Genomic DNA, 21483 nt, shown 5'->3' with positions numbered 1-21483 from the left:
CTGCGAAGCAGGTGGCAGATCTCAGTGACCACCTCCCTTCTGAATCACAGCCTCCAAACGCACTGCTCCTCAGACATGTTCAGATATGAGAACTGCTGGCAGTATACCCTGGGTGGGTAAGGCCTCCTGTGCCGACGCCTGTTGGCCCTTCTCCATCTGGCCATGACTGGCACACTCTCACGGCGTCTCTGATCCCTTTGAATGCAATGCAGAAAGCCAACGTTTCCACCCATTGCAGCCCCCATTATATGTGGCGACTCAAGGCTATGGCACTGAAAGTTAAATCCAAGTGCAAAGCTCTGGCCTGAAGCCAGAAGTACCTGTGCGAGCGCTGAGTCAAAGCAGAAAGCTCTCTGCCTTTGTCTCTCTCCAAATATCCGTCTCTCACACAGAAGGATTGGCACAAAATGGCTGCCACTTATAATGCAGGAGGAGTCCCCTTTAATTAGCGCGCCCCGCAGTGACTGGGAACCGTTCCCCTCTACCAGTCGCTGGGGGCGCCAGGCGCAAAGAAGGGCGGCGCCACTGAAGTTCCGGTTCAGGGCGCACCAAGGGCGTTGCACCATGAAATGACGTCAGGATCTGCGCGAGCAGCTGAGCGGGCGCTGCGGTTTGGCGCCGCCGCTAAATCTTGTGAAGTTCGCGAGAGGTGCAGATCGTGCAACGCCCGTGCATGAGCCGCTTAGCGCCCCACTTCTCCTCCTAAGGTGCTAGCGGCTGGCGCTAACAACTGAATTTCTAGGCCATAGAGTCTACTGGTGTTTCAAACCCTTATTCAAGAAGGTATTTTATACCAAAACAAAATAAACTGTCTATTTGGACCCCAAGTAAACAATTCATTATAAGGTACCGTGAGAAATGTATATGCTCCTTGAGAGATGAACATTCTTGGTTTCAATTCAGCTGATGATTTTTCTGATTTTCCTGCAGAATATTGGCCTTAAAAGTAAAATTAGAAACAGAAAAAAGAAACCAAAGGATTCCAAGGTTAGTACATATTGATAACTAATGGCCATGTAATTTTCACTGGTCTGTTTTAATAGCAACATTGTGAGTATGACGAAGACTCCCCTGCTTTCTTTTGAGAAATCTTCCCTGCAATTTATTGGGTTATCACACAATTATTCTCAGTTGTGGAGATGGGCAGTCACTCTGGCCTGATGCTCCCACCAATTCGTTCTGAAACTGCCTACTGGGAAACAGCGGAGTGAAGGCTGGAGTGTGTCTCTGATTTGTCTCCCTCTCCGCCTGTGGGGATTGCCTCTCCTCTGCATTCATGCCTCCCAAAGTAGAGTTATGGCAGTAGTTTAGTAATTTCCCTATATAGTAGCCTAGCGGCCCTTACCTTATTGTTTTACAAGGTGTTAATATGCTGTCGCTGTAATAATCTGCCCATATTGCGTTTTCTGTGTGTAAACATGTTTTTACTTTTTAAAAATTCAATTTTGGCCCCCTCCTCTCTTGAAGGCACTAGCTCTTGCTGCCGCAAGCACTGACATCCCTTTGGCACCTTGTTCTATTTGACATTTTTTATCAATGAACGTTGGCAGGCTGTTTGATATGGAGGGCATCGCCGTCGAACCTGATTTCCCCTCCCATCCCCTTGTATCCACGTAGGTGCACTTTCCAGCAGGGTTACTGGATAGCAATTATATGAGGCAGCCCTGACTGATTTCCAACCCCCTTCCCCACCATACTGAAACCATTTGTAGAATCTCACCAACTCTCTCGACTGAGATAACCAACTCTGCAAAGACCAGGGATCCAACATGGGACATTCTGGTTTGTATGGCTGAGTACCGTGCCATTGTTGGTGTGCACCATAGCACAATTTGCTCCTTTATTAATTACTCTTTACTAATTACTATGCGGACACCTTCGCAGCTGAAGAATATGTTGTAGAAACTTAACATCTTGTATAGGTTAGCCAGTCTTTTGCACACAAACGTCAAAGCAGTTGTTTCTTGCAACTGAAATGCATTGATCACAGCAGTCTAAATCATACGAGACTCCCAAAACAAGCGCTCTACTCTGAGCTCTGGCACGGCAAGAGAGCCCCAGGTGGGCAGAGGAAACGCTTCAAGGACACCCTCAAAGCCTCCTTGGAAAAAGTGCAACATCCCCACCGACACCTGGGAATCCCTGGCCCAAGACCGCACAAAGTGGAGAAGAAGCATCCGGGAAGGCGCCCAACACCTCGAGTCTCTTCGCCGGGAGCAAGCGCAGGCAGCGCAAGGAGCGCACGTCAACCCAAGCACCCCACCCACCCGCCCCTTCAACCACCGTCTGCCCCACCTGTGACAGAGGCTGTAGGTCCCGCATTGGACTCATCAGTCACCTGAGAACTCATTTTTAATGTGGAAGCAAGTCATCCTCGGTTCCGAGGGACTGCCGAAGAAGAAGAAATCATAGGTATTTCTAACCTGTCCGAAGTAACAATAATTAGTGCAAGAACAGATGGTCTATGGGACAGCAGATAGATTTTGACATAGCTAAATATAAGATTAATGTAAATGTGTATCCATTTGAAGGGGTGTGCATTAACAAAACTGAAAAAGGACCTAAATAGTAGAATTGACCGTTGCCAGAAAATTCCCAGTCAATGTGAAGCTGTGATCAACAAAGCAAATACAGGAAACTTTCTGATATCCGGCACTGACTGGACCGAGCTGGTGCCGTACCATCAAAAGTGCCGGACATACCAGCGTTAATGTTGAAACATACGGAACTGGAAAGCTCCGTGTGAATCAACAAACCCTGTTGCTTAGCAACAGCTTCAAAACAGTCCGCTGCAGCTGCAAGCATCTCTAGCTGAAGCTGTTGCTATAGCTACAGACCTCGCAGTGCCTGACTTTTGGGGGGGGGGGGGGGGGAGCAACGAGAAATAAAAAAAACTTATAGAAAATGACTCCTGATTTTTGCCGTTAGATCGAGTATTCCGGACATATAACCTCCAGATAAACCAAAGTTTCCTGTACTGTGATGATCCAAGTCTATAAAATGCTGAAAGGCATCGATGATATTGCTATACTATTTGATTTGGATTGTAAGCCAAAAGTGCAGGACATGGGTTCAAAATGAACGAGCTTCAAGTAAGACTATAGAGGTTGGTATAGAATCAGAAAGGGCTTCCAGCAAAAGATGCTACGTCGTCGTCTCCTTCAAAAAAGAATTGGATAAATATCTGGGAGTGGAATTTGTAGGTTCGAGGGACAAGGGTCGACGCCGATCAAATCCTCAATAGAGCTATGTATAGTTTAAATATTGCAGATTTCCCAAAGCACTGCTTGCCATAAGCCAGCGGATATATTGTTTGATGAGCACAAGTGTGTTATACTGTGTAATGTACAAAAATTTGTGTCCCTTTTAGGTTACATAGAAACATAGATAGAAAAATAGGAGTAGGCCATTTGACCCTTTGAGCCTGCTCCGCCATTCAATATGATCATGGCTGATCCTCTATCTCGATACCATATTCCCACTCTCTTCCCCATACCCCTTGACACCTTTTGTGTCTAGAAATCTATCTATCTCCTTCTTAAATATATTCAGTGACTTGGCCTCCCGCCTTCTGTGGTAGAGAATTCTACAGGTTCACCATCCTCTGAGTGAAGAAATTTCTCCTCATCTCAGTCCTAAATGTCCTACCCCGTATCCTGAGACTGTGACCCCTCGTTCACATGGTGCCATTATTCTACATTGTTGAGGTCAAATTAGCTTTTTTTTTAATAATGCAGATCAATTAGGAGTTACACATTGACTCCTCCGTCTAAGGTATTTTCTTAAGTGACTGACTGACTGGCTAGCATTTTTTAAGATTGCCTTTCATCCGTAACAGTGTGGCATCTGGCAGATAAGTGCGCCCTTGGGATCTGTGTTGACAATTGCAGAAGGTAGCCTTGTAATTCCAAGTTAATCAAATTATAGGTTCTTTGAAAGGCATGAGGTAGTTCATATGCTGTTTACATTTAAAACCACCCAGACAAAGTTGTGGCTTCACTTGCTGTTGGATATCAAAAAGACCATTGTTAACGTAATGTTAACATTATAAAAGTAAAGAAAGATTACATTTATACAGTGCTTTTCATGACCAAAGCACTTTACAGCCAACAAAGTACTTTTTGAAGTGCAGTCACTGTTGTAAAGACTTTCAGAAGGCCTTCGATAAGGTCCCGCATAAGAGATTAGCGTGGAAAGTTAAGGCACATGGGATTGGGGGCAAGGTATTGACTTGGATAGAGAACTGGTTGGCGGACAGAAAGCAAAGAGTTGGAATAAACGGGTCTTTTTCTGAATGGCAGGCAGTGACTAGTGGGGTACCGCAGGGATCGGTCCTTGGACCCCAGCTATTCACAATATATATAAATGATCTGGACAAGGGAACTAGATGTAATATCTCCAAATTTGCAGCTGACACAAAGCTGGGTGGGCATGTGTGCTGTGAGGAGGATGTCGAGAAACTCCAGGATGATTTGGACATGTTGGGTGATTGGGCAGAAACATGGCAGATGCAATATAACGTGGATAAATGTGAGGTTATCCACTTTAGTGGCAAAAACAAGGCAGATTATTATCTAAATGGCAATAGATTGGGAGAAGGGGAATTGCAATGAGACCTGGGTGTCCTTGTGCACCAGTCGCTGAAGGTAAGCATGCAGGTGCAGCAGGCGGTTAAGAAAGCAAATGGTATGTTGGTCTTCGTAACGAGAGGGTTTGAGTACAGGAACAAGGATGTCTTGCTGCAGTTGTACGGGGCCTTGGTGAGACCACACCTGGAGTATTGTGTGCAGTTTTGGTCGCCTTATCTGAGGAAGGATGTTCTTGCCATGGAAGGAGTTCAGCGAAGATTCACCAGGCTGATACCTGGGATGGCAGGAATGACGTATGAGGAGAGACTGGGTCGATTGGGCTTGTACTTGCTGGAGTTTAGAAGAATGAGAGGTGATCTCATTGAAACTTATAAAATTCTGACAGGACTGGACAGACTAGATGCAGGAAGGATGTTCCCGATGGTTGGGGAGTCCAGAACCAGGGGACACAGTCTAAGGATAAAGGGTAGGCCATTTAGGACAGAAATGAGGAGGAATTTCTTCACCCAGAGAGTGGCGAACCTGTGGAATTCTTTACCATACAAGGCAGTTGAGGCCAATTCATTAAATATATTCAAGAAGGAGTTAGATATATTTCTTAAGGCTAAAGGGATCAAGGGGTATGGGGAGAAAGTAGCGACAGGCTACTGAATTTGGATGATCAGCCATGAGCGCATTGAATGGCGGAGCAGGCTCGAGGGGCCGAATGGCCTACTCCTGCTCCTATCTTCTGTGTTTCTATGTAGGAAACGCGGCAGCCAATTTGCGCACAGCAAGCTCCCGCAAACAGCAATGTGATAATGACCAGATAATCTGGGTTTTTTATGTTGATCGAGGGATAAATATTGGCCAGGACACTGGGGTAACTCCCCTGCTCTTCTTCGACATAGTGCAGTAGATCTTTTACGTCCACCTGAGCGAGCAGGCGGGGCCTCTGTTTAATGTCTCATCCGAAAGACGGCACCTCCGACAGTGCAGCACTCCCTCAGCGCTGCACTGGAGCGTCAGCCTAGATTTTTGTGCTCAAGTCTCTGGTTTTGTAGTGTAGTAGTGTTTTAGACTGTCAGCTTTTTTGTTGTTAAATTTTTCAAATGAATTTGCTTTTATTACATACGAGAAAGAGAAGTTATAGAATGTGACAGTGCCTTATACTTTTTATTCAATGAGGGGAAAAAAATCACAGCAGAGATTCTTTAAGAATAATATGAAAAGGACTAAAAACCAAAACTATTCCACCCAGCTAGAACCAATAAACCTTGTGCCATAATGGAACTTGCTGTGTCTTTCAAGTCTGTGCAGTTTTTAATCTTGAGTTTTTATTCATGCTTGTCTTTATGGAAGTACTGAATCCTTTTCTTTGATTTTGCTTCCCAGCCTTTTCTCCTTCTGTCTGGGATGGTTGGATCTGGAACCCGTGAAGAGGAAGATGATGAAATATTCTCAGACGATGGCATCCTGTAAGTATTCCCACACTTCCTTTTCGTGCATTAAAGTAACATGCCTGCAGGTAAGAGCCATAGCTGATGTAAGGAGCATATTTCTTCTCTTGGCTGTCACCAGAGGTTTGGTAACCAGCACTGATGGGCTTCACCTAGGCATGTTGTGCCTCAAGATCAGTGTCACCGATCGACGCTGTGAATGAAAATGTGAGAACAACATCTATCCAAAAAAATTCCTGCATCTCTTTTAAATGGAATTAAAGGAAAAAATAAGGAGCTGATCTACTCCAATAAGATGGGGTAGTCGGTGAGGCGCTGCACCGCAGGGCTAGGAGGGATGGAAATCATTAACATGTATTTCTCTCTTTTTCTGATCTTGACTCATTTATGTTTATTTTATGAATATGTAGATGTAGGGTTATTTAGACAGCTTTTTTTTAATGAAGGTGATGGTGTTATCACATTTGTGACCTCACTTGAAGCCAAGATCCAGGAGCAACATTTTATTTTAAAAGAACTGTCATCTTGTTAATCCATGGAATCACTAGGCTTTCTTTAGTCAAAGAAAACTGAAGTAAAAATAAGTTTGATTGTTTAAGTTGGATGGTATTAAGTGAGATATATCTGGATCTCCCTGACAACAAGATACAAGTAATAGTTTTGGTTTCTTTTAAATTAGGGAAACAACTTGTACACATTTTATGATGATCGCAAATGAGCAGTGACCACCAGATGCCATGAGCAGAGTGGTTCATTCCCTATCTGAAAGATGGCCAGTCAATGAACTGGCCAGTTGATAGTTTTCAGATTTTTTGAACCTATGGTCTTTCAGCAATACAGGTAGACTATCCTTTATCCGAACTTCCGAAAACCTCTAAAAACCGAAAGTTTTTTTGTTCAGCGTAAGTCGTGCGCACGACATGACCAGAGTGGCGCACGACTTACGCTGAGCAGGGCAGAGGGTCACAGAGTTCCCTCCTGGGTAGGAGATTGCAGGCCGAGCCGGGCAGTGTGAAGGAGGTACCGGGAGAGTGAACCCAACAATACAGCGGCCGGCCCGATAGCTGCAGCGGCCCGTCCGATATTCTTTTCTCCCCTGACCTGACCTGCGGCCCGTCCGATATTCTTTTCTCCCCCCACCCCCCCCCCCCCCCCCCCCCCCACCCGACCTGATTTGCGGGCCAGCTTAGTAGGAGTCAGCCGATATCCGGCTTTCCAGAGAAGCAGGAAGGGGAATGAGACACGGAACAGTCGCAAGAGGTAGCCTGAACTTTTAAAATTTATATTAAATGCAAATTTCCCAGTCTTATAATAATACCTTCTGAAATCCGAAAAATTCCGAAAACCAAAACTCAGCTGGTCCCGAGGCTTTCGGATAAGGGATAGTGTACCTGTAGCTAGATTTTCTGTTACTTTATATGAAAATTATATTGGTTCCATTAAATAATGTCTTTATTAATTTCCTGCCAAAGTAACATAATTCATTTTAAGTACATAAATTAATTGATAGTTTTGTGATAACAAATTTATGAACTTCCGCAGTATGTAAATTTGCATTAGGATTGCTAACCTATTCCTAACGCACTCTTTCACTGACATTCCTAAGCATAAGCTGGACTACTTTTGTCGGATCATAATTAAACCTTCATGATGCAGGATCAGTTTTTTTCCTTGCCCCATCTACTGGTTAAGGTTCCACGAGTGCCATCTAGTACCTCATACAAGTGAGTGTTACTCATGCGTGAACCTTGAGAATGAGTTGGCAGTTTAATCTCAACTGGTTACCCACATCTGAGCAACCTGGGTAGAAATTAGCAGTGGGGACTGATTTGTCCTTCCCTAATCCAGTGGCTCTGGAGCCAATTGTAGCATAAGTAACTTGCCCCAGCTTAGATCAATGTAAGAAGTCACACAACACCAGGTTATAGTCCAACAGTTTTATTTGAAAGCTGCTCCGAAAGCTTGTGATTTCAAATAAAACTGTTGGACTATAACCTGGTGTTGTGTGACTTCTTACATTTGTCCACCCCAGTCCAACACCGGCATCTCCACACCACAGCTTAGATCAGCCAACTCCTGACCAGTGACTGAACTAGGAACTTGCCTGGTCTGTGTGGCTCTGATTCAGTGACCTCACTTGTGATGCCATTGGAGATTTTTTTTCCAAAAGATGAAATTTGTTTTGCTTGCTGTAAATAAGTGCTTTGTTGTGACTAGGCTTATTTAGCATTTTGGTACCAACACGCAACTGGAGAAATCTCCTGTAATACAATACGCTACCATGTTTTGTCAATATTCCAGTGTGCTGTGCTTTATCGGGGCCCCGTAGAATTCTGTGGCACCTCCAGACCAGTTTCTATAGCATTAGAATGTAGATTCTGCAGCAAGTTTGTCAATGGTGTGGAGAGATCTCTGTTTCAGTAAATATTTAAAAGAAAGTGGTAAATTGGTGGCTTTTTATTCTTTTTTTAAAAATGAACATTTTAAACTGTTTAAAAATAGCCTAATGTGCTCCACATACTTTAGAAAGGCTTGCATTTATATAGCGCCTTTCGCAACCACCGGACGCCCCAAAGCGCTTTACAGCCATTGAAGTACCTTTGGTTGAAGTGTAGTCGCTGTTGTAATGTAGGAAACGCGGCAGCCAATTTGCGCACAGCAAGCTCCCACAAACAGCAATGTGATGATGATCAGATAATCTGTTTTAGTAATGTTGGTTGAGTGATGAAGATTGGCCTGGACACTGGGGAGAAAACTCCCCTGCTCCTCTTCGAAATAGTGCCTTGGGATCTTTTACGTCCACCTGAGAGCGCAGACGGGGTTTAACAGCCTTCCGAAAGGCGTCCTCTCCGACAGTGCAGCGCTCCCTCAGTACCGCACTGGAGTGTCGGCCTGGATTTTTGTGCTCCAGTCTGGAGTGGGAATTGAACCCACGACCTTCTGTACTGAGATCAGTGAGCTTCAGTTATGAAATCCACGGACAACAAGGGCCAACAAAACAATGGGGATTAGAAGATTAGTGACCCCTGATGCCATTAGGATTCAGAACACCTGGTTCCAATACAGCTGGAACGGAGAAAACTAATTGTAGAAGGAAAACAAGGGGCAAAAACTAGCACCAGTGAAATAGATGCTATATTTTTCTGAGGTGCCTCTGAAATTGCAGTGTGTTCGGTACTGTGTTCTTAATTCATCAGCTAAGATTGCTTGTACCAGCATTACTTCACCATAGTTGTTTAGCTCAAAATATTGCTTCCAGATGACACAAGGTTAGTAGGGCAAAATCAACTGATATACTTCAGGTGGATATAATATAGAAATTTCCCCATTACATTTTGCAGAAATTAAGGTTGCAGGGAGTGAATCCACTATGAATATTTCACTACTGATATCCCAATGATATACTAATCTGTGCTGGTGATTCTCTCCAATAGTGTGCAAATGAACGCCACAGTTCCTTTTACGGTACCAGAATATCTTCGCAATCAGTTGGAGGAGTTTGAAAATATTTATGCTATTCCAGACGGCAATCATTACCAGCGGGTCTTGGACAATAACCCAGACCCAACACATGAAAGTCTATATGAGTAAGTATACTTTTCAATTACTTCCTGGATGAAGGCAATATGTGAAATGGCAGAAATAGCATCGCGTTCGCCAATGTTGAGTGACTTAAAAATGATTAATATGCACTGAATTCATATTGTAAGTTAACCATTACCAGCTTTGGGGGCATTTTAACATGTGCTGGTTGTATATTTTTGAATAAAGTATTTGGGTTCATTATGTTCATACGAAAGCCGCAGTCTGCATCATTGTTGCATTCATACGAACAATGATGGACAGGTAAAGACCCTCTGGTCCGTCGAGCCTGTCCCACACAATTGTGATACCTTGTGCATCACAATGTATACACTCCACCTGAAACCATGTGATCACCTGGAAGAGGCAAAAAAAAACCCCAGGCCAATTTGGGGGTGAAAATTCTGGGAAATTCCTCTCCGATCCATCTAGACGATCAAAACTAGTCCAGGAGATCACTCTGGCCCTGATAATTCCCTGCAGCACCTACCTTCTGTAAGAGGTGATCTCCACCCCAGCCAGAAACAGGTCCAGCTCTCGCTTGAAGGAATTCAGTGAATCAGCGTCCACCGCACGAGACGGCAGCCTGTTCCTGAGGTCCACTATTCTCCGGGAAAAGAACCACCTCCTGACATCTAACCGAGATCCGGCCTTACACAACTTAAATTTGTGACCGCTGGTCCTGCCTAACCTATTTAATTGAAACAAAATCTCAACTGGAACACAATCTATTCCCTTCATTATTGTATAAACCTCAATCAGCTCACCTCTAAGTCTACGCTTTTCTAAAGTGTAGAGTCCCAACTCTTTTAGCCTATCTTGATAACTATGATTTTTTTAGCATATCTTGATAACTATGACATTATCTTGCTTTACTGTGCTTTTTAACAATATGCGTTATACACTTTCAACGTGGAGCATCACTTTGTAAATGGGCACAATGTTAACATCAGCGATTATGCCGTTGGGATATATTTTGGGGGGTTTTCAATTTTTTTTTAAACAAACATATAAGACTCACCACCACCTTCTCGAGGGTAATTGGGGATGGGCAGTGAATGCTGGCCTTGCCAGCGACGCCCACATCCCATAAACGAATAAAAATAGGAGAGCTGGAAATTGGGATTAGGCTGGATAGCTCTTTTTCAGCCGGCGAATACACGATGGGCTGAATGGCCTCCTTCTGTGCCGTAAATTTCTATGACTTCCGGCGAGCGGGCCTAAAAAATAAAAAGTATACAGGACTGGTTTCTTTTTATCACAGTAATTCAAATTCTGCAAATTGCACATCAGTTGCAGCATTTGGCATCTAACCTAAGTTACTAACGTTTGAAATGAGCAGCAAATAATTCTCATTCAGTAGCCACTGTGACACTCCAATATCACCTAGATCACCGATATAATTCAGACTGGAGACAAAAGGACATTCATTGAGTTAACGCACTGCACCATCTAGCCCTCCTTGCTCAGTTCATTCACAGAATCACAGACTCTGCAGTGCAGATAGAGGCCATTTCGGCCCATCGAGCCTGCACCGACACATATCCCACCCTATCCCCGTAACCCCACGTATTTAATCCCCTAACACTAAGGGTCAATTTATCATAGCCAAATCAACCTAACCTGCACATCTTTGGACTGTGGGAGGAAACCGGAGCACCCGGAGGAAACCCACGCAGACACGGAGAATGTGCAAACTCCACACACAGTCGCCCGAGGCTGGATTTGAACCCAGGTCCCTGGCGCTGTGAGGCAACAGTGCTAACCACTATGCCACCGTACATTCTTAATGTATGGTCTAAACAGAATATGCTTATACTGTTGTAAGTTATAAAGTTTACTCATTAGATTACATCCTGTGGGTCTCCATTTGAGAACAACACAGGATATGTTCTGAAATGTATCTACATTGTAGTAGTGCACAAATGGGGGAAAGAAAACCTAAAATGCTGGAAATCTAAAACAAAACAAAGTACTGGAAGTGTGCAATAAATCAGCTGATACCTGAAAAAGAGAAGTAGGTTAATGTTTTAGTTGGGACTGGGTTCTGATGGAGTCCCACCTGAAATATTAACCTACATTTTTCCAATTGACCTGTTTTGCAGTTCCAGCATTTTCAGCTTTTGTCACTGTTGCAGTGCAGGTGTGTAGTGTACCATTAATGCTTCAGGTATAACATTACTATGATGTCTTGTTTTTCTCCCTCCCCACCCTCGTTTCTCCTAGTTACTTCGCCCAAATTCTGAACGAGCATGGTCCAATGGAAATTGATGACCCAAGATTAGTCAGCGAGTTTGAAAACTTCCCCCCAGAGGCTCAAGAGCTGGTGCGAAATGCAGGTGGTTTGAAATCATTCCTTATGGAATCACTGCGATTTGTGGTGATTAATAACCTGATAGGACTGATGAAACACGCAGTACAATTGAAGAACTTGGCTGTAAATGAGAAAGCGGCAACCGGAGGCACCGAAGCAGCTGAGACCAACTCGGATGAAGTTTCTAATGAAAGCTTACGACCAGTGGCTCATCTCAACCCCACTGCTAAAGAATTTACACCAGTGTCTTTTCATCAATCATCTTTATCATGTCCGTCAAGTGCAAGTTCACTAAGTGAAACACAAAATCATAATCAGAATTTGCATTATGATACTGAAGTAGGAAATAATATTTCAACAGATAACGTGTATATGAATATTAATCCATATTCTGATGTAAGACCAGAGATTCATAGCTCAGACATCAGCTTATTGGATCATAATTTGAAGACTAGTTGTCCAATGACAGATCATTACTTAAGTGCGGTTGCTTCTGCCTCTCAGTCTTCTTCAGTTTTTGCTCTGGATCCGATATTCTCTAGTGGTCTATCATCCTGTCCTATGCACTCTGACGTAGAAAAAGTAATCCCTGATTTTTCCATAGACCAATCAAATCTACCTATTACTAATTATAATTATCAGTTTCATTCTCTCAATCCCAATGATGGATGTAACCCCATGACAAATGAAATGGAACATATGAGGCTTCAATCTACTAGTGCGAATACAACAGGAATAGGCTCACTTGAAGAGACGCCTCACAGCAATTTTAAGCCCAAAGGCGCTAATGGTGCATCAAAAAAGATGAGCAACGAGGAGTCCGATAATACAAGTAACAAAAAGTGCGAGAATAAACGAAGTCCATTATTAAGGACCATTGCGGTACAGGTAAGGAGGATTACTTGTAGAGTTTAAGTATGGCTATTGTAACTGGTTGTTCTGGTTCAACTAGAGGGGGGGGTGGTGGCAAAGATGACTGACATGTCAGCTTAAATAACAATGGTCCTACTTATTCATTGAACCATAAGTCAGTCTTCATTAAGAGAGAAAAGAGGAGTGAGGAAAGAAACATCCCATGTCTATACTAGAGATTCAGAAGTAGCAGGATGATGGCTCAGACAGGAAGCCTAACCTTTAAGCAGAGAGTTTATTTTGTTAAAAGTTTAATTGTATTGCATTAAAAAAAGTGGGGGAATCATTTCCAGAAATACTTCCATTGTTGTGCTCTACCCTGGTATTCCTTCACAGAACATCCCAAGATAAACAGTTCACTACTATATAATCTGGAACAGAAATCAAATACTATTCACTTCATTAAATTTTGTAGCCAACATTTTCTAGACCGTTAAAGGAGAAGGAAAGAAATGTGAGAATACTTCATATATAAATTATTTATCCCTCTGTCTCAATGTTATCTATTATCTATTACAAGATGTCCTTATCAAAGCATTTCTGCTTTGGGGACCTGCTATTACAGTTCATGGCTGGAGGAACTTCATTGATTTTGTTGGGAACCAATTCCTTGGTCTGGCTCGGCGGGATTGTCTGGAATTGCCCAAGCTTGCAAGAAACTGAGTGCAGTTAAAGTAGGGTGTGCAATAGAGACAGTTGATGCAGCTGGGGGTTAAATGGGCAATGCAATTAGGCAGACAGATAGCAAATTAAATTTAACATTAAATGTGATCTTTTCCTCATTGGTTCATCACAAGTATATGATGAATGAAACTGAATTTGGCAGAGGGAGGATTCAAAATGGGAGTGATGGTAGGATACAATATCTAGACAATGTAGCAAAGCAATTAAATATAATAAAGATAACTTTTTTTATCTGGCACCGACGGGACCGGCGTGGTGCCAGTTTATCAAAGTCCGGATTACAGAGAGGTATAGTTAAAAGGTACGAGAGCTCCGTACACAGCAACAAATCCAGGCTTCCCTGTTGCTTAGCAATGTGCAGGAACTCCAGCCACAGACCAAGCGTCCCTGTTGCTTAGCAACAAGTGCAGGAACCCCGTTTACACAGCCACAGATCCAGGAACGGCCACTAATCTGAGGTAAAACTTACCTGAACCTACTCCTGAATTTTGCCGGTTAACAGAGATTTCCGGTTAATTTAGGTGTCGGTAAATCGAGAGTTTCCTGCAGTAGAATACAAGCCTACAGAGACTACTCTAAAGCTGGTCAGGCTTTACTTACAGTACATTGATCAGTTCTGATCACCATACTACAAAAAGCGCATCAATACTTTGGATATTGTACAGAGAAGAGAAACGGGACTGGCTCCAACTGTAAAGGGGATCAGCAATGAGGAAAGATTGGAAGTCTTGAGCTTGGATCGCATACCGTCCCAAACAAAAACTAAGAATATTTAGCTTTTTAAAAAAGTAAATAAATAATATATACAGACCAGCATGTCTCATGACTGTGGCTTCTTGTTTCAATATAGATAAGTGTGAGGTAGTACATTTTGGTAGGAAGAATAAGGAGGTCACATACTCATTGGAATATAGTGTCTAAATGAGGTAGAGGAACAGAAGGATCTGTGGGTACAGATACACAAATCACTAAAAGTAGTGACGCAGGTTAATAAAGCCATTTAAAAAGTAAACAAAACACTGGGGTTCATTTATAGAGGGATAGAATTGAAAAGCAGTGTAGTTATGTTAAACTTGTATAGACCTTAGTTAGACCACACTTGGAGCACTGTGAACAGTTCTAGTTTCTTATATCATTATAAAAAGGACATGGAGGCACTGCAGAAGGTGCAAAAAAAGATTTACTAGAATTGCACCAGAACTGAGAAGGTTATACCTATCGGGAAAGATTGAACTGGCTGGGGCTCTTTTCTCTAGAAAAGAGAAGCCTGAGGGGTGACCTGATGGGAGGGTTTGATAGGGTCGATGTAGAGATGTTTCCACTTGTGGGTGAGACCAGAACATCAATATAAAATAGTCACTGATAAATCCATTAGGGAATTCAGGAGAAACTTCTTTACCCAGAGAGTGGTGAGAATATGGAACTCACTATCACGGGGAGTAGTCGAGGCAAATAGTATAGATGTACATGAGGGAGAAAGGAATAGAGGATATGTTGATGGGGTTAGATGAAGAAGGGTGGGAGGAGGCTGGTGTGGATCTATTGGGCCGAATGGCCTGTTTCTGTGTTGTAAATACATTGTAATTATTGCCAAATTGAGGTGAGCCAGAACACCAAGATACAATAGAGTAGGAGAGAAGATGCATTAAATCAGGAAATAGTGTTGAGATGATGCCAAGCTTGAGTTTGGAAATCCTGTAGATTAAGGGAGGTAAAGAGTTCCATGGTTTTGAAGTCCTTGGAAGGAATTTAGCTATTTCTAGCCAGCATTGTTTAGATGGAAATTAAGGGAAGTTGTTCTGATGGGGTTTTTTTGTACAATTGAATGCCTGTTGTTGAAAATATTTGTGTCTGGATCTGTTGTAGGTTCATCGGGAATCTTTATGTAACACCAAAATCAATACTGATCCATTTCAACCATTTGAAAATCAACAGGTAAGTGATGAAAGAAAGAACTTTCATTTATATAGTGCCTTTCACATCCTCGAAAGATCCCAAAGATTCTTGCAACCAATGAATTACTTTTTGATCACGGCGGCCAGTTTGCATACAGCAAGGTCTCTCAAATGGCAACGAGATAAATCTGTTTTAGTGATGTTGGTTGAGGGATAAATACTGGGAGAGAACTCCCCTGCTTTTCTTCAAATAGTGGCATGAGATTTTTTTTAAGCCCAGCTTCGGTTTAACGTGTCATCTGAAGGACGGCACCTCGGGCAGTGCAGCACTCCCTCAGTACTGCCCTTGAGGTATTAGCTTGGATTATGTGCTCAAGCCTCTGGAGTGAGGCTTGAACCCATGATCTTCTGGCGCCATAAGATAATGGTATAGTCGCAGCATCATGTTGAGCAATGCATTGCTGATGGGGAGCAAAGATCCAACGCTGTACTTTTTAGAGCTGTTAAACCATCTTGATACAATTTAAAGCTAATAATTTGTGGCTTGGTGCCCTCAATAGGGCGATATCTTGAGGATTGAGAAAGAGCACAATGTTCTGCAGCAACAGCTGCAAGAAGCAGAAGAAAAATATGACCAGCTTGCGATCCGCAGCAAAAATGAAATTACTGCACTTGAAGAAAAGATGTCTGAATTCATACAGAAAAATGAGGTACGTGCAAATTTATCTAGCTAGAATTTGTATGTTGTAACTCAGATCTGCAGTCACTATCATTATAAATTCTTATGTGCACACTTATACTGGAAACTGGCTATGTAAACTTCTCGCTGTAATTATATCTTCCTGCCTGCGGTGGCAATGTATAATGCCTCTGTTTTGTGTCTCAGATCCTCAGCCTGTACTGTTCTAGTCAGCTTTACTTCTGCTTCTTAAATTGTCCTACGTTTTTCTATTTAAGCATAAATAATAAAAACCAAAATACTATTTTTTTTAAATGACAATATAGGACTTTAAAATTGGGGACTGAATTATGTCTGCGCACTGTGCTGGAAATACCTCTCGCCTTCAAATATTGTTTCGCCTCGAGCCTACACATGACTCCCTGCGAGGTAGATTTTAACTTTTTGTGAGAGAGTGTAAAACTGGTGATAGCGAATTGGCAGCCCGTTTTACATCTCCCAATTTTTATTTCCATTTTAGTCCACGGAAATAAAAAATCGGGCGTGATGTAAAGCGAGCTGCCGATTTGCTATCCTCCCATTTTACACTATCGCAGTATTTAAAATCTACCCGTGTGCAGCACCACGAGATGTCAACTAATAAAATATTAAGAGTCTTGCATATAGCATGAACTGCCTGTGTGTCACGCTTGCTGGAATACTTTCCATCCCTTTAGATAAACACTTAACTCAAAGCATGTTGAAAAATGTTCTAATTTATAAATCTTGTCTGTGCAGCTACTAAAATCTGATTTGGACTTGCTACGCCAAGACTTGGAGGGTGAAATCAAGAAGAGTCAACAAGAAAAGCGAGAAAATAACGACACCTTAAAGATACTCAAGTCAAAAGTTAAATCTCTTGCTGACCTGAATCAAATGTGAGTAAAATCAATACAGGAAACTCTCGCTTTACCGGCACCCAAACAACCGGAAATCTTGGTTAACCGGCAAAATTCAGGAGTAGGTTCAGTTAAGTTTTTCTTCATATTAGTGGCCATTTCTTGATTCTTGGCTGTGTAATCGGGTGTGTCTGCAGCTGTTGCTAAGCAACAGGGACGCTTGGTCTGTGGCCGGGGTTCTTGCAGCTGTTGCTAAGCAACAGGGAAGCCTGGATTTGTTGCTGTGTACAGAGCTCTCGTACCTTTTAACTATAACTCTCTGTAATCCAGACTTTTTGATAAACTGGCACCACGCCGGTCCCGTCGGTGCCGGATAAAAGAGTTTCCTGTATCCAGAATTTACATAGATTAATATGTCTTTGGCTGACCTGAGGCATAATATAATGTAGCTACCTGATTTATCTGTACCTGTATGGACCGAATGCAGCTTAAAAGATTGTTGATCATATTAGAAAGAAACTGTGCGTGTGTTTTCTCGTTGTCTTGAGATACGAAAGCCCCTGTTTTTGTGGGCCTGGGAGATTCTAGATGAGTGTATGCCACTTATTTTTCCATAAATGGTTTTAGAATAATAATTGTTCTGAGGAATTGAAGTTTTCAAGATGATTAAGAGAAATTACAAAATTGCTCCAGGCAAATTGTTCACTAAAGTGAGAGGTACAAATGCCAGCAGATGCAAGTTAAAAAATTACGAATAAGAGGAGAAGTCGGGCAGAAAGTTTCCATGCACAGAGCAACAAGTTTGAAGAATATTACCAGAGAAGGCTGTTGGAGTATTTAGGGGTTCAAGACAATTGGATCTCTTTCTGGAGAGAAACTATATTGAGATATAGTAAGAAGGTGGATAGGGACAGACTTGTTGGGCCTAATGTCCTTTCGCTGTTTCTAAACATTCTTGCCATCTGTTAAGTCTTGAGCGAAAACTGAATACTGGTTTTTAAGGAATGTTAAATCCCTCCAATTTTTCCTGATTTTTTTATTCTTTGGTCTGTAGGCAAATCCCCAAGGCCTTTGTTTTTGCCTTTCTTCAAGCAGATTCTAAGCGACATACTTCTTGCAATCTAATATACTGTATTCGCTGCTCACGATGCGGTCTCCTCTACATTGGGGAGACCAAACGCAGATTGGGCGACCGTTTTGCGGAACACCGCCGTTCAGTCCGTAAGGGTGACACTGAGCTTCCGGTCGCCTGTCACTTTAATTCTCCGCTTCACTCCCATTCGGCTCTCTTTGTCCTCGGCCTATTACAGGAAACTTTGGTTTATCTGGAGGTCAAAAGTTAAATCTCTTGCTGACCTGAATCAAATGTGAGTAAAATCAATACAGGAAACTCTCGATTTACCGGCACCCAAACAACCGGAAATCTCGATCCACCGGCAAAATTCAGGAGTCGGTTCAGTAAGTTTTTTTTCTTTTCATTGCTTTTTTTTCACCAGTCAGGCTTTGCAAGGTCTAGCTAAAGCTGTTGCTTAGCTACAGAGACGCTTGCAAGCTACGGCCGACTGTTTAGAAGCTGTTGCTAAGCAACAGGGTTTGTTGCTAGATACGGAGCTCAAAAGCTCCGTATGTTTTAACATTAGCGCTGGTTTGTCCGGCAGTTTTGATGGGACGGCAACAGCTCGGTCCCGTCGGTGCCGGATATCTTAAAGTTTCCTGTACATTGTTCCAATGAAGCTCAACGTAAGCTCGAGGAACAGCACCTCATCTTTCTATTAGACACTTTATAGCCTGCCGGACTCGATATCGAGTTCAACAATTTCAGATAATAATCCCTGCCCCCATTTTTTCATGCAGTATGATTTTGCCATTCCCATTTGCAACATTTTCACAGGATGTTCTTTCAATTCCTTCCTCCCCTCCTTAAACCCCCCCCCCCCCCCCTGTCTCTACACCTGCTTAATATCCGTTACATTTCCAGCTTTTTCCAGTTCTGATGAAGGGTCCCAGACCTGAAATGTTAACTCTGTTTCTCTCTCCACGGATGCTGCCTGGCCTGCTGAGTATTTCCAGCATTTTCTGATGTTATTACTGATGTCTTTCTTTGGTCTACCCATTAACCCCTCTCTCTGGCCTGGCCTCTGTTTGGGACCACCTGGAAGTGGCCCACTTTGAGATTCAGGAACTCGAGAGTGGGAGAATCTAACCTGTGTCCTACCCTGCCATTGCACCATGCCTGGTGTTTTATAGTTAACTTGTAATGTCTTTTTTTTCTTATTTCCCCTGAAGGTACACTCAAAATATTCAGGATAGAGAACAGCTTTATGAAAAACGTTTTCAAGAATTTGAGGAAATTGAGTAAGTTTTTTTTGGACTCCCAACAAACGTTTCTGAAATGTGTGTTTTATTACTACATTTATATTTTAAAAATGATAATAGAAAATGATTGCACATTCCTTTATGCTGCTTAAAAGATAATTATTTTTGCTGAATTCTTAGTAATCAGTCATCAAGAGAAAAGAAAAAGCTGGAAGAAGCCATTAAAAAGAGTGTTGACGTGTACCAAGAAACGAATCAAAGAGCCAGTGCAGCAGAGGTAGAGATTTTATTTTCAATTTTATCTCTTTTTAATCCTCTTTTCTCTTCTGAAGCCTGTGACTTGTGCCTGGGTACAGTCCCACCACCCCAGGAGCCCACTGGTACTGTACCCAAGTGGTCATTCTTCATGTGTAAGTCTGGACAGTAAGCGTCAGCAACCCATTAGAATTAGGAACAGGAGTCGGCCATACAGCCCCTCGAGCCTGCTCCACCATTCAATGAGACCATGGCTGATCATCGACCTCAACTCCACTGTCCCGCCCGATTCCCCATGTCCCTTGATTTCCCTAGAGTCCAAAAGTCCAACTATCACAGCCTTGAATATACTCAACGATTCAGCATCCACAGCCATTTGGGGGAGAAAATTCCAAAGATTCACAATCCATTCACACAGGAGAGAGGGGTGGGGGGAGGCCATGCAGGTGAGAGCAGTTAAATAGCTCAGTTGTCTGACTGCTGAACTTGAAGCCAGATGGATTTGAATCTCAGCAAGATTCACTCAACCTTTCATCCTTCCAAGATGGCTAAAATGAGTATCATGTCTTGAAATGTGGGGAGGAAAGAGAACACTGCAATGCCTGAGCAGTGCTTCCACCTTTGTTGCAGCATCTCCTTGCTGTTCAGCAATAATTTAGGTCACCTCTCTCTCTCCTTGTATCATTTCTCTCCTTTCTCTTCATATGATAGATAAACCTGACAACCTCACCTGCACACCTTCTAGCAAGCGATACTGGGTAGCAAGCTGAAGAACTGATTTATTTCTTTCCCCAACCATCTCCTTTTACACTAAAATCAACGGCAGTGCTCTCAATGCACCTAATCAGGGATTGAACTGGGGCCTTCTTGATCTCTATACCTCAACACTACACCACGTTGGACTTGTCCATTAATCTATTGGCGGAGCCAACAAAGATCTCCAATTGAAACATTACAGTTCTGTGGTTTCCTCTCAACAAATGTAGGCAAAAATCTGAAGGGCATAGTTTCATTCAGACATGATTATCGAAGATGGGAACAAAAGGTGATCTTTAATTAGTACGAAACCAGAAAATAATGTGGTCACATCGTGAGTATAGTTTTGAGGATTGTGTTATTACTATTTTATGAAGATTGATTTTTTTTAAAGTCAATTTAAAATCTTCTCTTGATTGAAGTGGCACCTGTTTTTTTTTTTGACCTCTCTATATTACCTTTCCCTCCTCTTGGCTCAGGTGTCTGTGCTGGAGGGCCGGCGGACCACACAATTGTTTTTCCATTACCAAGCAGCTGAAGATGCAAAAAGTCATCTAGATAAAATGAAAGCAATGGCTGCCAGGTGAGAGTGAACTACCGTCTGGTTTATAATTCTGCAGTTAGTGGCTCTTCTGTTTTGTTGTTGCCAATTTCCCGTAAGATAATTCCAGGTGAGGAAGGCCTTTTGGCCCATCTCCGTTCACCCAGCCAGAAAAATCCTCAAGCTCCCCGCCCCCCCCAATCATTCTGGCATCCAATAGTTAAACGATCACAGGATTTTCACCCTGACTACTCTAACAGAAGTCCATTCCACGTATTGATCATTTTGTATGAGAAATAATTTCATGATATCTGTCCTAAATTTATCTTTTACTAATTTGTACCTGTGTCCCCTTGTCCTACCATAATTTAATTTAAAGTACTATTCCAGATTTACCCTTTCAATTCCCATAATCTCACCTGTCTGATATTTCCTTTCAAGGCTAAAAACCCTGGGTTTCTCCAGTCTTTCCTCATAACTCACATCTTGAACATTGGGATATTCCTCACAGCTCTTCTTTGCACTGTCTCCAGTGCTTGAAAGTCTTCCCTGTGACCAGAATTGGACACCATACTTGGTGTGGTCTGGCCATGACTTATTCTGACTCGCACTCTATATTGTTCAACTTCCTATTGGCTTTGTT

The 21483-nt window shown here is 42.5% G+C and overlaps 1 protein-coding gene across 4 annotated transcripts in view; it reads left to right on the top strand.

The window, feature by feature from the left end:
- The window catches only part of ttc3 (tetratricopeptide repeat domain 3), a 102679-nt gene that overhangs the window by 68811 nt on the left and 12385 nt on the right, over positions 1–21483 (top strand). For all 4 annotated transcript variants that reach the window (XM_086007189.1, XM_086007187.1, XM_086007188.1 and 1 more), the window contains 10 exons: positions 931–987; positions 5964–6046; positions 9463–9615; positions 11837–12812; positions 15387–15455; positions 15976–16125; positions 16872–17011; positions 19259–19327; positions 19469–19565; positions 20779–20882. In XM_086007189.1, the coding sequence (XP_085863315.1) occupies positions 931–987; positions 5964–6046; positions 9463–9615; positions 11837–12812; positions 15387–15455; positions 15976–16125; positions 16872–17011; positions 19259–19327; positions 19469–19565; positions 20779–20882 (1898 nt within the window). The remainder of the gene's footprint in view (positions 1–930; positions 988–5963; positions 6047–9462; positions 9616–11836; positions 12813–15386; positions 15456–15975; positions 16126–16871; positions 17012–19258; positions 19328–19468; positions 19566–20778; positions 20883–21483) is intronic.

Source organism: Somniosus microcephalus, chromosome 14 (genome assembly GCF_052327205.1).
Source record: "Somniosus microcephalus isolate GS21.2 chromosome 14, FLI_Smic_1.0, whole genome shotgun sequence".
NCBI classification, from domain to species: domain Eukaryota; kingdom Metazoa; phylum Chordata; class Chondrichthyes; order Squaliformes; family Somniosidae; genus Somniosus; species Somniosus microcephalus.
This window is presented reverse-complemented; position numbering and strand designations above follow the sequence as displayed.